The sequence below is a fragment of the Taudactylus pleione genome, unplaced genomic scaffold, assembly GCF_031769625.1.
Source record: "Taudactylus pleione unplaced genomic scaffold, aTauple2 ptg000236l, whole genome shotgun sequence".
In the NCBI taxonomy this organism is placed as follows: domain Eukaryota; kingdom Metazoa; phylum Chordata; class Amphibia; order Anura; family Myobatrachidae; genus Taudactylus; species Taudactylus pleione.
Window position 1 is genome coordinate 2,792,944 of NW_028284638.1, and position 17,086 is coordinate 2,810,029.

Below are 17,086 nucleotides of genomic sequence, written 5' to 3' on the forward strand. Positions count from 1 at the left end.
ATTTCCAGCAGTGCATGGCTCGAACACGTGATCCCGCATTATAGCTGTAGCGCCCGGCAGCGTTCTGCTATATATTTGTCCTTTGACATAGCTGATTTATTCATTATTTTTATCAGTTATTTTATCCCTTACCTAGTTTGGTCTCAGGTGTCCCACAGCACTGTTATTATTTTGCTTTTTGGTAAGCAAAAGACAAACAATAGAGCAGATAAGGTGAAAATATATACGTACATATCAGTTGTGTTGATGGTGCACCTTGGAGTCAGTAACATCTAATATATACACAGAGAGAGGAAGAAAGAAGGCTCCTTTGTGTAGTGCGCTACAAACTAGTTGTCTTTCTTCCTCTCATTGTCCAGATAATTCCAGATACATCATGCTGACACCTCATTGAGATTAATCACTTTTGGTGATAATGTTCATTACTTAGTATTTATACATCTTTTATGGTATAAATGGGGAAAAAATAACCCATGATTTGTTTGTGACCTTACAGTGGAGAACTTAACTTAGAAAGGGAAAAAAAAACCATTAACGATCCCAGGCTGTATTCTTGCACCACTGTGTTCCAACTCTTCTGTTCTTTCCACTAACTTTCAGGTCTGTCTGGTGCTGGAAAGACCACAGTCAGCATGGCGCTGGAGGAGTACTTAGTGTGCCATGGCATCCCTTGTTATACTTTAGATGGGGACAATATCCGTCATGGGCTCAGTAAAAACCTTGGTTTCACACAGGAAGACCGAGAAGAAAACATCCGCCGTATTGCAGAAGTTGCGAAGTTGTTTGCTGATGCTGGCCTTGTGTGTATTGCTAGTTTCATATCCCCATATACCAAGGTAAGTGTCTAGAGTCTTGCGAGTTAGTGGCTGTTACTTGTTTATGTGGAAAGGGGGGGCACTAAACAGTGGGTGCCCATTGTCACTGAGGGGAAGGATGAGTGGAGGCTCCCGGTCACATGGGGAGCAAGGGCAGACTTTTGTTCTCTGTCACTCTCTCCCTGGGATACCCCTGATTGGCCAGTCAGAGAAGAGGACGGGTAGAATAGGGAGGTGGCGAGGAGACAGCAGACTTATTTGCTTTTCACCCATCAGCGGCCTGCTTACAGCATCCTGAGATGGCGAATGTGACGCAGCAAAAGAAATGGAAAGCGGAGCTTTCCGTTCTTTCATGAATTGCACTCCCCATACAATAATACAATAGTATGGTGATGCGATTCAGGCGAATGCACCGCTAAAAAAAGAGTCCAGCTTATCTTCGGTATCTTGCTTTATGAATTACAGAAAGCCGAGAAAAGCCCTGTTTAACGCAAAAGAGAGAAAGTGGTCCACTTTATCTCTGTCCAATCAATCTGCTCCTAACTGTCACATTACAGGCTCTGTTTGAAAAATGGCAGTTAGGAGATGATTGGTTGGTACTTTATGTCTGTCCACTCTCTTTCTCTTCAAGGCTTAGCACATTTTCCCCCTCAATTGATCGGCCAATATATCTGGTGCCCGTCGGCCAGTGTGTACCGACCGCCCGTACACCTGCAGCAGAGTATGCTGGGAGGGGGGCGAGGCACACCGCCCAGTCAGTGGGACCCATGGCCAGAAGCAGATGATGGTCGTTCAATGTGTATGAACGACCATTATCTGCAGATATATCTGTGCAGTGTGTACCCACCTTTACAAAAAATTATTTATTCTCCACTCCACTTCTTCAACTATGGACTTTATTTTATGCACAGTAATTCAGGGAAGAGCACACCTAGGGGTACATTTTACTAAAGATCTATTTAAAAATCAATGTTGTATTTCAGGGGTTTAATCACACATTTAATTACACTAAAAAATTGTTAGAAATATTTCTGTTAGTAAATGAGTGATTTAGGCACTGAAACACAAGATAAATGTTGATCGATTTTTAATTGGTGTAACTTGGAACCAGGTCCCTGATTCAGAGCCGGACGCTCTGACCAGAGCGCTCGCTCTGAATCAGGGCCCACCTCCATAATTATGGAGCGTCCTCCTGGACGCTCGTATAGGTGTGGGTCACCACCCACAGCATATACGAGCGTGCAGGTTGATGGTCGCGATGGTCTTGACCATCGCGACCATCGCCACTGCGAGCAGAAGCCTGCGGTTGAGTTTCTCAACCGCAAGGCCCGGAGTGATTTTGGCTCTATCAGAGCCAAAATCACTCCCACTGACATCACTAGTGATGTCAGTGGGGCCGGCTTCTGACGGTAGGCGTTCCCTTGGGAACGCCCCCGTCTGGGAGGCACGCCCCCGGCACGCCCACCAAAGGGGGCGTGCTGTCAATCAACATCGACAGCACGCCCCCTTTGATCAGACACAACGAGCGAAGGAAAGTCCTTCGCTCGTCGCGTCTCGCGCATGCGCATGACGGAGCTCCCTCCGTCGTGCGCATGCGCAGTGCACACCATTGACCCACTTGCCAGCGGACAGCCGCTCGCGAGTGGGTCTGAATCAGGCCCCAGGTCGGTGACACTATCTAACAACATATTATTTTATAGGTTTTGTTTTTTTTAGTTATTGGTGTTAACCAATGGGAATGAATACTTATTAGATAATTGTTTTTTTTTGTAAGGTACAGATGTATCCTCATACACCCAGCCTCATTATGACATGTGGCCCGAGACGATTGGTGCGCGTGAGTCACCAGGTCCTGTGCATCACGGCTTGCGCTGAGTTTTTTTTCGCCCAAAAATGTGTCTTTATTGCAAGTGGATGTGACAAACCGCTTCATAAGACTGCACTGATGAATTTGATATATTATTCTAATAATTTATTTGGCGCCACAAGTGTTCCGCAGCGCCTTACAAAGTGCATAAACAAATAGGTGACCAGTGACTTACAGTACAATACAATGCAGGACATGGAGAATATACATTGCTACATTAGTGACCATATCACCCACATAAACAGCAGAGCATAAGTAACCAAATGTTAGGTGCCGTAGTGGGGAGTAAGAAGTAGATAAAACTAATGTAAGGAGCAGCACAAGAGGGTAGAGGGCCCTGCTCATAAATTGAGGGGGCAGACAAACAGGTGTGACACAGATGGGGTAGACTGGGAGGAAGGAACATGTAGCAGCAAGTTAGGATGAGAGCTGGAAGGCGTTAATTAAGTAGTGGGTCTTCAGAGCCCGTTTGTATGATTGTAGAGAGGTGGAGAGTCTGATGGGGAGAGTTCCAATGATGGGGAGCAGCATGGGCAAGATCTTGGAGGCGGGAGTGGGAGGAAGTAATCAGTTGGCAGGAGAGACAGCATGCATTTGTTGAATGAAGAGGGCAAACAGGAGAGTAAAGGGAGATGCAACACTCTTATATCTGTATGTGCCAGAGTCTGTATACGAATCACCAAACTTGAAAAAAGCAGTGGTCGCTGCATCGTAGCACTTCATATTCATATGCAGATTCCTACTCAGTCGCCCATTTTCTGTGTTTTTTTTTTTATGTGTTGCATTTCCTATGGGCTCTCTACCTGGATGTATCAGTACTACCTCAAACTTTAACATGGACAAAGCGGAGCGTCTCATCTGCTCCTCGCCATCAATTTCAAAGTCCTTTATCAGTCCGCCTCCCCCCACAATACATGTGTGATCTTTAAACAATATTTGTAACATGGGAATCGCTACCTTCTGAAGTGATGAAATGCTCCCATTACAGTGAATACAGATTGTTGTTCTGATTGTGCACAATCTAAAGATAAATAAATGAAGAAATCATTTTAAGTGGGGGGTACAAATTTTTTTTCCTATAAAGAATATAAGCTTAAACTGGTATTACAGAATCATGTTTTTATTTACTGGCTAAAGGAATTTTGCCCAACTGTTTATAATCCTTTGCATCTTAGGGACCCATTCAGTTGTTGGTTGCTGGTCACCATCACAATGTCTGGTTGTGTATATTGCAGTCTGTTACAGCCCCTTTTCATTAACTAGCCCATACCAATTCCATTGAAGAAAGCACACACTGAGCAAACAATAGCTTAGGGCCTGATTCAGAGATGGATGTTGTAGCACAGTAGCTGCATCTTTGGCTGTAGTTACTGTGTTAAAATATGGTAATGCTGTAAGAGGCGTCTTGTGTAATTAGATGCCTCCTGCTAACTTCTGTAATTCGGTGCTGCATCAGAAGATGCAGCATTGGATTACTTTCGTGAACATCTGCCATCTGAGTAACCCTCAGGTTACTCAGGATGGCCAGGCTGTTCCAACTACCAGGGCCACTGGCCTCTGCACTCCCAGAAAACATGGCTGACACCCCCCCCTGGTTACTGGGAATGCAGACTGTCGCAGCCCCTTCCCCAAGCTGCGACTTACAGGGCACTGCTACTGTATTTGCAGAAAGAGGCCTGCACATGTGCAGTACAGATCATGCACAGGTCTCTGACTATCATTGATGTACATAAACCAGGGCACTTGCGACATCACTCACAGTGCCCTGGAAGCCGAAGCCTTATTGATGGGATGCAGCCATTTGGGGGCGGGGCCAGGTGATGGGGAGTGTTATTACAATGCGGGGGCGTGTCAGCCCTATTTTGTAAGCGTGAAGAGGCCAGAGTAGAGTATTCCGATGCTGATTTACTGGCCTCCTCAGTGTGATTACACCGTACACCCTGAGTAACCTGAAACGTATCTGCGGATCACAGAAGAATTCAGGCAAACGTGCCCAATTCGCATAATCTGGTTGATATAGAGGGCGTTATTCAATTAGCCCCATTAACTAAACGGGTGCTAATTGATCGCTGGCCTGTATGCAATTATTCCCGCTTATCTGGTATTTCTTTTTGGGTCTCCTGAGACCTGAAAAGAAATCACCGTTAACTGCTAGTTAATGCACAGATCCTGTATTTTAACGCCCGATAACCCATGTTAACGTACATGTTTAACTGGCGTTAAGGCTATTGGGCGAATGCGGGAGGCTAATTGAATAGCCCTGGACGTTAAAGCCAGTGGCTACCTCCCGTTATTACCTGCGGTAATTTACCACGGGTAATTGAATTCCCCCTTAGTATTTAAATAATATCTGCTCATGGTGAATAAATTGATCACCTAATCCCAGCACTAATTATTTCAAGGGTGGTAGAAATAGATCTATTATATGTTGCACACTTATACTCCTTTTCCACCAAATACCCGGGTCCGACCTGGGTTTTCGGACATGGTTCCAAACCAGGTCAGACCATGTTCACACTGAACCCGGGTCTGCTCTGCTAAACTTATGAGGTCATAAAAAGTGGGAGGTGATTGGTGGTTTTGGAGCAATCAGCTCATTTTAGGCATAACCCAGGTCGGATAACCCGATTATCGCCGTTTACACGGCACCATTACCCGGGTCCATCCTGGGTTCGAAGCTGGTAGCTACCTGGGTTGAATTTCTGGGTCACTTGACCCGGGTTATTTTTCAGGGACCCTTTTCCACTGAGCCGCGACCCGTGTAGACCCGGCAATAACCTGGGTTATTGCAGCAGTGGAAAAGGGGTATTCATAAGATTGAAACCCCTCAGTTTGATCATTTCCAATTTCTTCTCACAGGGGAGGAAAAAAGAAAAACTTTCAGGACCACAAAATCATAGTCGGCCAACCCCATAATATTTTTTTTGTCATTTTAGGTATTTTTACTTGGGAGAGGCATCCACTCCATTTTCCCTCATGGTGACATTCTCTCTCCTATTCATAACTGATGATGCTTGTTTTCTGTATGGTCCTAGAATGAATTTTTTTTAAAGTGGTGGAATCCCTGACTGTGACTATAGCAGCAAACATATGATAATTTGCTAAGATATGTTATTTGCCTAGCACAGTCTTTGAAATGACAGACGCTGATTGGTTGATTTGGGCAACTGTTCCACTTTGTCTCTCCGAGGCTTGATACAGAGATAATGTAATAAAGCTTACACCTTTACCCTTGTACAAATTGTATATACAGCTGTGTCCTGATTCAAGTAATGGATTCATAAACTGTGATCTTAGCATTTTCTTCTGATCTGTTTGATTTTAAGTTATGTTTTTTTGAGTCATTGGAATTTGTGATTTAATTATCAGCATACAGAATAATTTGAGTTGCTAGTAAAAGACTAAAAGGTCTATTTACTAAGCCTTGGATTGAGATAAAGTGAACGGAGATAATGTACCAACCAATCAGCTCCTAACTGCCATGTCGCAGACTGTGTTTGAAAAATTACAGTTAGGAACTGATTGGCTGGCACCTTATCTCCATCGGCTTTATCTCCATCCAAGGCTTAGTAAATAGACCCCTCAAGCTGGGTACACATTAGATGATGTGTACCCAGCACGATCTCGTGAGAAACGGGTCATGGCGGGGTGCCGGCATTGGCAAGTGCATACACACTTGCCGATGCCAGGAACAACGGCGGGAGGGGTAGCGGGGGCCATGCTACATTCGGCTGCATGGCATCGCTAGCTACATCCTCAGATCTTTCTGCATGTACAAAAGATCTGAGAATATCACAGACGACGCAGGAACGTGCGTCGGCATACAGGATGTTCTAAACGATTTGTCATTCCGATGCGTCGGAATCGGCCAAGTCGCTCAAGATATCATATAGTGTGAAGATGCCTTAAGTGAAGATGCCACAAGAAGATGCCTTAGTGTTTGCGTTGTATGTGTGTGATCTCTAAGCCGCAAAGAAGAAATGTACAACTATCAATGGTTTTTAAAGGATTGTTTGGTGCTTATAAATACACACAATGCTCGATTTAACACTTTTTTATTTTTTTTTATTTTTATATCCTTTGTCCTTCCTCAGGATCGTAACAATGCCCGACAAATTCACGAGGCAGCTAGTCTGCCATTTTATGAAGTGTTTGTAGACGCTCCTTTGTACGTTTGTGAGCAGCGAGATGTCAAAGGACTATATAAAATGGCAAGAGCTGGGGAAATCAAAGGTAAGCCTTCATCTGGAAGTCCTTCTGCTCCAGATTTCTGTGCAAGGTACAGGATGTGGTGATATAAATGGCTGACTTTACTGGAAATTTTTGCACTGGACTTTTTCTTGTTTTTAAATAAAAGATCATACAGTACTATCATATAAAAAGAAAAAAAAAAATCATGTTCATTTACCTCTAAAATATGTAAATTGTTTTTAGACTTTTCAAACACAGGAAAAATAAGTAACATTTATTTTTTTCAAGTTACCAACACAGTTCATTCTGCTTATCTGTCTTCTTCAGCACTGGGTGAAGTATCCAATAGTTGAGAACATAGAATCTGAACATAGAAGAATGAGGGGCGAGGTCTTATTATGAGATAAAAATACATTATAATTTTTTTCTCTTCGTTATTTTGTTGACTTAAAATAGTAGCTCTTTATTTAATGTTCCATTTGTAGAAGGTAGATAAACATTAACCTCAGAATAGCAAAAGTTTTTTTCTTAGTATTCATCTAAGGCATTAAATGATCTCCAAGTCTGACTTGACTACAATACTCAAATTATAAGTATTATAAAGAAAAGCATATAGTGGTAGAATCGCTGGAACCATAATCAATGAAACACTTTGGGCAAAATTTACTAAGCTGCGGGTTTGGTGGCGGTTTTGCTATCCGCATATTTACTAAGGCCAAAACCGCTGCAAACCTGCTGTCAAAACACATTATAGAGTAGTACAGGGCTGTCATTTAGAACCCGCCACCAAACCGCCAGGGTTTAGAACCCGCTGCTTAGTAAATTTTGTCCTTCGAGTGTTCTCCCCAGAAAATGTTGCCAGCCTGGTGGCATTAAGAAGTAGCAGGGTGGGATAGGTGTGTCTAACACACTTCTGAATGCTGAGTCAGTGCACTCTCCATCACCCTCTGCAGTTTACACCAGGGGCATGCTGGGATGTAAAGTACCACAGAAACTGTGTACTGACGCATGTTGAATACCCATTGTCTACACTGTTCCCGCCATCCAACCACTCCCTGGCTTTTATACACGGAGGGGGGATCTTTCATGGGAGGGATTTCTACTGCTGCAGTGTCGTGTCTGACGCTGCATGGCATTGTTACGTGGCCAATAAGTTGTGCTGTGCTGACTTTTTTGTGTGAACCAATGTATCGTCAGCTCGGTGCAAAATAGACACGTTAGTGCAACGCGACCTCTTGTCAGTGCCAGGCGCCATGTAATAAAGCCAGACGGAGCACCTGAGACAAAAACGCTGGGGAGAACGATTAGAAAGAAAACCTGTTGCTAACAGCTTCTGTATATGAATATTTGAAACCAGCAGAAGATGTAGAGTTGAGGTCAGGAGCCCCTCATTACCAAAGCAGCACTGATAAAGTTACTATGGCGGTGTTACTGTAGTAACTAATCTATTGCAGTGCTCAGGATACACAAAAAAGCATTGTAACTTCCCCAAATTTCCATCTTGCATTAGATCCTGGGCCAGAATGATGTTCATAACTGAAATAGTTCTGCATAATGTATTTGCTTGTTTTAGTTTAGAAGTTTGATTTGTGACTGAGATCAGGGGCTCAAGATACATGGAATAATTTAGTTTCTTTACTCTTTCCACTAAGCACAATAACCTGCAGGATGAAAAGGATAATCAGTGCCTGGATAGTTACTATTGCAATGTGTCTTCCTTCTCTCACGTCAGTCCTCTTCTCTCTTGAGTCTTACATATGTGTCCTCCTACATCTAGCCTCCTTGCCGTGACGTGACTCTGTAGCGCCAAGCGCCTTTTTGTGCGAGTTTTTACGTTCAAATGCATCTTATTTGGACAGCGAAGCGAATAAGTAACACAAGCCGCTTCTGCTGATTAAAATGATATGCAGCATGCCTGCGAGTGTATCTGCATGCGAAATGCTACATTACAGTGTCACAGCCGCTAACACTGTAACTTAGCATTTCACATGTAGATGCACCCACAGTAGCACACAGAATACAGGCATGCCACATATCATTTTAACTAGCAGAAGCTGTCTGTGCATCCTATTCGCACAGCGGTGCGAAGATGCATTTGAAGGTAAAAAGTTGCACAAAAAGACGCTCGGCGCTCCAGTGTTGTGTAACGTGACTTGTAGCGCTTTTGAGGGTAGATGTATGTGGACACATCTGTACATTAGTTCCTCTGCCTAACCGTTACAAAGGAAGGGAAAGCAGGGAAGGAGCATTGAGTACGTTACTATGCAGCATCTCATGCCTTTGCCTATGTTGGTCATAAGCGTTTTATGGATTTACATTACCTTTTTAGGTTTTACCGGGATTGATGCTGAATATGAGAAGCCTGAGGCGCCAGAGTTAGTCTTAAAAACGGATTCTTGTGATGTAAACGACTGCATCCAACAAGTTGTTGAGCTTTTGCAGGAAATGGTAAGTAAGTGGGAAAGAAAGTAATTACTAAGTAGTCAGGTTGTCAAGCGCTTTTAAAATGGTGCTACGTCCATTTTGATGCATTAATTGTTAATTATTTTCTTGGAGAGGTAAAATAAGCATATTTCAAGATTGTAATGTATGCAATTGTGTGATGGCAGTTTCACTTGATATGTAGAAAGTGAGGGAAGATAATGGAATGGGTAGCGACATCTTTCACGCCTACAATGGATGGATGAAGTTTCCTCATCCCTCTCCTTACACTTGTCAGGCAGCCAAGATGCTACAGAATGGTTGTCAATTAGTGTTGATCTGATTCTTGTTTTTATTTTTTTTTCCTTGATTTTTTTTTTTTTTTAGTGTAAAGCTTTATAAAATATTTTGTAATTAATAGGGATGTAGTTAACATCCTGGCAGTGGGAATGCCGACATTCAAAATACCGGCGCGGGAATCCCAACAGCAGTCTGCTTCACGGCGCCGGTAACCTGACCGCTGGCATCCCGACTAGGGGGAGGGTTAGGGTTAGGCTGTGGGGGGGAGGTGGGGAGTTCAGGGTTAGGCTAGGGGTGAGGGCTAGGTTTAGGCTGCAGAGGGGAGGGTTAAGGTAAATAGGGGTCTATTTACTAAGCTTTGTTAGGAGATGACGTGAATGGAGGTAAGGAACCATCCAATCAGCTCCTAACTGCCATGTCACAGGCTTTGTTTGAAAAATTACAGTTGGGTTGGGATTCTAACTGTCGGGATGCCGCTGTCTGTATTGTGACTACCGGGATCCTGTACCAACCCAATTAATGTTATGTTCTTTGTCTCATATATAACATCAAAATTGCATTTATTTACCCAATGAAAACACTATTGCTTCAAAATGTGTTACATAAAGTATCTACTAATATATTTCATGAGTATACATGAGGGGCATATTTACTACAATTCACATTTAAAATGCGGTTGTAGTGTGATATTTTTCCCTAATTTTGCAATATGAATTTAGGAAATATCTCTTGAATTCATCACAAATCACTTGCAGGGACAGAGCTGGCGAGGAAATCTTTTGTCTCTGCCAATCCCCTCGGCACACTTCTCACTGTAATTTACGGAAAACATACCATGAGAATGTATATGCGCATGCGCTCCCCTTGCTCCTGCCTGTCTTCTCCGACCCCTGCTGCAGCCTAGCTCCCTGCCTCCTCTCCTGTCCCCGCTGCCCCCAGCACCCTGGCTATGGACCCCCTGCCCATGGTGTACAAAAGGAAAAAAAATAAAACTTACCTGCACCAGACAGCTGACCAGTGATCTCCTCTCTGTGACCCGATCAGCTGGTGTGTGCTGAGACGCAGTGAAAGTGCTGCCGGTACTTTACTGCATATCAACTGATTGCACACATCAGCTGATCGGTGATCTACTCTCTATGACCCGGTCAGCCGTCCGGTGCATGCAAGTTTTACAGGTTGAGTCTCCCATATCCAAAATGCTTGGGACCAGGGTCATTTTGGATATCGGAATATTCCGTATTTTGGAATAATTGCATACCATATTGAAATTTCTTAGGAATAGAGACCAAATCTAAACACAGAACGCATTTATGATTTACATACACCTTATACATACAGCCTGAAGGTAAGTTTATATAATATGTTCAATAATTTTGTGGCTCAAAGAAAGTTTGTGTAGATACATGAAATTAATTTCTATGTCATATACACCTTATACACACAGCCTATAGGTCATTTTATACTTTATTTTTAATAATGTTGTGCCTTAAACAAAGTTTGTGTGCATTGAACCATCAAAATCAAAGGTTTCACTATCTCAGTCATGCTAAAAATATTCCGTATTTCGGAATATTTGGATATGACATACTCAACCTGTATTGTATTTTCTATTCCTGCACCTCTGTGATCAGCCTATGGTCTATATTAACACACAGGCTTATGTCAGGAGGCACTGGCTCCAGGCTCTACTCTGGCAGAGAAGAGAAGCAGTCAGGGAACTGGAGGGAAGCCTGCATAATGTCATCTGATGATAGCATTATTATCGCTGGGCTTTCTCCAGTATTTTATTTACAGTTGAGCATTGGTAAATTTAAAGCAGATTGCATTACAAGCATGGGAAATGCGATCTGCTTTTAAATTTAATTTAAAAGCTTGGAGTAGGTTTTTTACAAAAACTGCTCCAAAAGCCCTTTAATACATTTAAGTAATATTAAAATAATGTGAAAAGGGTATGAAAACTGTTTTCATATAATTTTAGCAAAGATCATATTGATAAATATGCCCGTAAGTTGAAATAAAAGGCATGATTCAGAGTTAAAAGAAAAAAAAAAAAAGAAAGGAGCATTTTGCTTGGCAAAACTATGTTGCATTGCAAGTAGGACTGATCAAAAACGTGCAGAGCGAATTAGAGTTGGGAAGGGGCAAATCTTAGCTTATTGCTAAAATTAAGTGTAAAAGCAGCCAGAATTTTTTTCTGCATGCAAAAAAATAAATGCATGTTGCATCCATTGAATTGCAACTTGGTTTATTTCAGGAGCAAATTGCTTCTTTTTACTACTAACTCTGAATCAGGCCCAAAGTTGTTGTTGCAGAGGAAGTTTATTTTTTTCTGCACAGAAGAGAGTTCCTGCTAATAAAGCCACTGAAGGACATTGCCATTGTTCTCTCTTTATGGAATGATTGATTGCAAGCATCTGTAAATGCATTTTCTGGCCACACTAAATAGTCCCAATGTGAACAGGTTGCTGTATCGGAGTGCAGAATGACGGAACCTGTCCAATTTTATCACCAGCGCATACAGATGTGCCCACATACATCTATCCTCTGTGTACTACAAGTCGCATTACAGTACACGTGTGAGTCTGAGCATTTTTTCGTGCTGTATGTTCCCTTCAAATGCGTCTTATTCGTACAGTGGGCCTGATTCAGACCCGCTCGCGAGCGCTGAGCGCTTGCAAGCGGGTCGATGTTGGCCCAGTGCGCATGCGCACGATGGAGCCAGCTCCGTCGTGCGCATGCGCGAGACCCGGATAGCAATGGCAAGCCGTCGCTCCGGGTCTCGTACCAAATGGGGCATGCTGTCGATGGTGAGTAACAGCACGCCCCCTTTGGTGGGCGTGCCGGGGGCGTGGCTGCCCAGACGGAGGCGTTCCCATGGGAACGCCTACCGTCTGGGGCCGGCCCCACTGACATCACAAGTGATGTCAGTAGGAGTGCTCTTGGCTCTGATAGAGCCGAAAGCACTCCAGGGCTTGCGGGAATGATACCCTACCAGAAGGGTCTCGTTGCAAGCCCGATGGTCAAGACCTTCGCGACCATCTTCCTGGCTGCTCGCTATAGCTGTGGGTGGTCACTCACAGCTATACGAGCGGCCAGGAGGCCGCTCTAAAAATTAAGGCGGCCGGCCCTGATTCAGAGCGAGCACTCTGTCAAGAGTGTCCGGCTCTGAATCAGGGCCAGTGTTTCAAGTAGGATGCACAAGCAGCTTCTGCTGTTTAAAATGATATGTGGCATGTCTATATTCTATGTGCAACTACAGGTGTATCTGCATGCAAAATGCTACATTACAGTGTCAGTGGCTGTGATACCATACCTTAGCGTTTCACATGAAGATACATGCCACATATAATTTTAATCAACAGAAACTGCTTGTGCATCCTGTTCACATCGCTGTGCGAATAAGACGCAGTTGAAGGGAAAACATCGCATGAAAAGACGCTCGGCGCAACAGAGTAACACCAGGGCATGACAAGACTAGAAGGGCTGCTTAATGTGCAAGGAGACTAAATGTACGTGGACACATCTGTATTGCTAGATTTGTAGATGATCCTGTTACTGAGCACTCAGACTGAGCAGTAGGCTATGTTGTGCCAGCTAAACAACTGACGTTTTGTAAATGTATGGAAACGTACATATTGGATCAAAGTATGAAAACTTAAATGTGTCCTTGCTCATCTATCCTGAATGTGCCATGCAGCGTGATGTGCCTGGCACGAGTGAGTCGTCCGGTCCTCTGCAGCTTTGCTAGCATCAGGCTTCTTTTTGTGCTTTTTATGCACCTAGGACGCACCAGGAGACTGTGCTGATATGTGACACTTGTATATATCAGTGTGTGACTGAGAATGTAAATGGCACTTGGAGTGGAAAAAAGCTGCTGCATCGCAGCACTTTGTGCAACAGAGTCTCTGAGTCAGCACTCACAGATATACATACAAGTGTCACATATCAAATTAATCAGCACAGTCTCCTGGTGCGTCCTAGTCTCATGGCATTGTCACTTAGACACATTTTTGGTACAAATAGATGCGAAAAAGACGCTCAGTGCTAGCAGGGACTGTTTGACGCAACTGCAGCAAAGATAAGTGAGGACACATCTGTACCTATTTTATCAACTTAGTTGATATTTATCAACTATCACAATACTTATGTATTTTTACACACACAAACAGAAAACATTTCAAATTGTAACATCACATTTAGGATTGTTAAAAGCACTTTTTTCTGTTTTTGTTCTGTGGAATGGACAGAGCCTTCCAATAGGGAGAACCCTGTCTAAATCAAGTTGAACATATGATCTGTTAGACTAATCTATCATACGTTGTCGGCTGCACCATAGGTGAAATCTACCCATCCTCTTTCTCTTCATGGTCAGGTACCCTATTTATATGCTCTCTCTTTATTGCTGCGACTTGACCAAATTGATGACCAAACAGTATAGCAACGTTTTACACTATTTATGCAGAAAACTGACCCCCCCCCCCCCCCCCCCCCACCACCCGAAACTGAATAAAAAAAAAAAAAGTTGATGCAAGTCTTTGTGGATTAGATGTTAACACAAGTACTTACAGTATAGCATTGTGCTTTTTCTATTTGCTCCTCATTAACCGTTCAATTCAGCATTTGCATATTATGAACATATGACCTGTATGAGATCATTTCTGACCTCTGCAAATTTGCGTTTTCCGGAAAAGGATTACCATTATGTGATCAGCAGAAAGAGCCCTGCATAACAGAAAGTTAAACTAGTGATATATTTCACGGGCTCACATTTTGTAGTCAATACAAGGTCTTGGCAAATCTTACTTTTGTAAGCTTTAATGTTGATATGTAGGGCCATAAAGCTTCCTCTGCTGCAAATAATTGATGAACCATAAAAGTGTCAGCTGAATTTTCTTGCACCTCATCACCAGATGGCTAATAAAGGCAATAACAATCCGATTCAGTCCTGTTTAACCTTATTTTTCTTATACATCTGTGAAGTAACTGCTGTTCTTTTCTTCTTCAACAAAATCTTAATATTAAACATGTAAAATGTTGACAAAATTGGCTTTCAAAGTACTTTTGAAGTTTTACATGCACCTCTGAGAAAAAAAACTTAAACACATGTGAACGCTGTGAGGTAAATGTGCAAACCTATATGTTTCTGTCCCTTAATTTTTTTTATTTTTTTATTCCACAAACATTTTTGTATATTTTGCTCCACAAAGATTTATTTGCTTTGTGTGTTTCTTAACCTTGTATTTATTATATTGATGATCATTTTGTTAAGTTTTCTAACATTGCTAAGCCGACAAAGCAGGTTACACTACCAATCACTGTCATATTGTGTTGGCTGCAATTTTGTGAGGTAAACCAATATATAGGAAAATGTAGTCTATCCATACAGTAGGAACTGGTGACCTGACTGAGACATTAGGTATGCTGTGCCTCATGCCTGGATTATGCATCTCTTGGTCCTAGCAAATTGCTAAAAGCTAAATTTTGGTTCATCTTGCAAAATGGTTCCATGTACTATGTGTGCATGGTGGGTACGCCCAGCGCCGTATTAAGTTGCCGCCCCTTCCCTCCTCCGCTTCCTCCCACTGAGCTTATATATTTCCTCTACCGCCAGGAGGGTGGGCATTTCCTGCACCCTCCGGATACAGTGGCACTCCGGGTGACGGACCGGCTTGCGCGTGCCTGGAGCCGCTACTGTGTACATATTAAACAAATGTATTTGCTGAAGCTATGGTTCATCAAATAAGGGACATGGGGGAATGGTTATGTAGTGCACAATCTTAGGGTGCAGTTAATTGCCATAATTGGTGTGACTTGTATAGTGTTTCCGTATTTTTTCTTACATATCCGTGGATACAAACTTACTGCGCAGAATATCATATAAACGGCAAACAGGCGAAAATGGAGAAAAAAAACCCAGACCAGGAGAAAAAAAAAATCCCAAATCCCTATTTTTGGCTAAAAAATGTGTGGATTTTTTTCAGAACCCTTGGGACACACCCCAACTCGTAAATTGAGTACTTTGGTGGAAAACGACCGTGCAATTGTTGGTTGAAAAAAAAAAATTGTTGAAAATAATGGAAAGCTATTTTTTTTCCCAGGAAATTACTGTCGCACGTAAATTGGGGGTATGTTAAAACAGGTGCAAGTATATTTTCGTGTCATAAAAACGCAATTTTAAAACCCAGTAATTTTTTTTTTTTCACCCAAAAATTGCACCGTTGTGTTTCGCCAAAGTATGCAAAGTAACCTTTCAAAAAAGTCAGCTGCTAATTGAATATGGCCCACAGCCTGTGACATGGCAGTTAGGATCTGATTGTTTGGGACCTTATCTCAGTTCACTTTATCTCCATCGAAGGCTTAGTAAATAAACCCCCTCAGTCCAAAAGACTCTTGGGGCCAAATGTAATTGGGTGAGAGTTTAGCAGTAAACTCCTACACTTTTTAAACTCAACCAATGTAATAGAATCAGTCTAAAAACATGTGAGTTTGCATGTTCTCAGACTGAAAAAACTCACGATTTAAACTCTGATTTAGATGTTTTCCCATTTTGAAGATGAAACTCAACCAATATGAGAGTTTACTATTAAACTGTCACATTTTTTAAACTCTCAACCTACAGCCATTGACAAAAGTTTTGAGTGACACAAGTCTTGGTTTTCAAAAAGTATGCTGTTTCAGTTGTTTTTCGGCCTTTTTGACAGATGTTACTATGGTATACTGAAGGTAAATTACAAGCATTTCATAGGACAAAGACTTTTGGACGATGGCTGCCTGGTGTCAAGAAGGGCAGCAAAGAAGCCGCTTCTCTCTAGGAAAAACATCAGGGACAGAAAGATATTCTGCAAAAGGTACAGGGATTGGACTGCTGAGGACTGGGGTAAAGTTATTTTCACTGATGAATCCCCTTTCTGATTGTTTGGGGCATCTGGAAATGCGTTTGTCTGGAGAAGGAAAGGTGAGCGCTACCATCAGTCCTGTGTCATGCCAACAGTAAAGCATCCTGAGACCATTCATGTGGGGGTTGCTTCTCAGCCAAAGGAGTGGGCTCACTCACAATTTTGCCTAAGAACACAGCCATGAATAAAGAATGGTACTAAAACATCCTCCAAGAGCAACTTCTCCCAGCCATCCAAGTAGTTTGGTGACGAACAATGCCTTTTCCAGCATGATGGAGCACCTTGCCATAAGGTAAAAGTGATAACTAAGTGGCTCGGGGAACAAAACATTGAAATTTTGGGTCCATGGCCAGGAAACTCCCCAGACCTTAATGCCATTGAGAACTTGTGGTCAAACCTCAAAAGGTGGGTGGACAAACAAAAACCCAACAATTCGGACAAACTCCAAACATTGATTAGGCAAGAATGGGCCACCATCAGTTAGTATGTGGCCCAGAAATTGATTGACAGCATGCCAGGGCGAATTGCAGAGGTATTGAAAAAGAAGGGTCAACACTGCAAATATTGACTCTTTGCAAAAGCCTTTGACACTTATG

The 17,086-nt window shown here is 42.6% G+C and overlaps 1 protein-coding gene across 1 annotated transcript in view; it reads left to right on the top strand.

Annotated features, from left to right (window-relative positions):
* Positions 1-17,086, top strand: part of PAPSS1 (3'-phosphoadenosine 5'-phosphosulfate synthase 1) — a 151,217-nt gene that overhangs the window by 42,477 nt on the left and 91,654 nt on the right. The window contains exons 3-5 of the mRNA XM_088479496.1: positions 601-836; positions 6,777-6,915; positions 9,203-9,321. Of these exons, the coding sequence (XP_088335622.1) occupies positions 601-836; positions 6,777-6,915; positions 9,203-9,321 (494 nt within the window). The remainder of the gene's footprint in view (positions 1-600; positions 837-6,776; positions 6,916-9,202; positions 9,322-17,086) is intronic.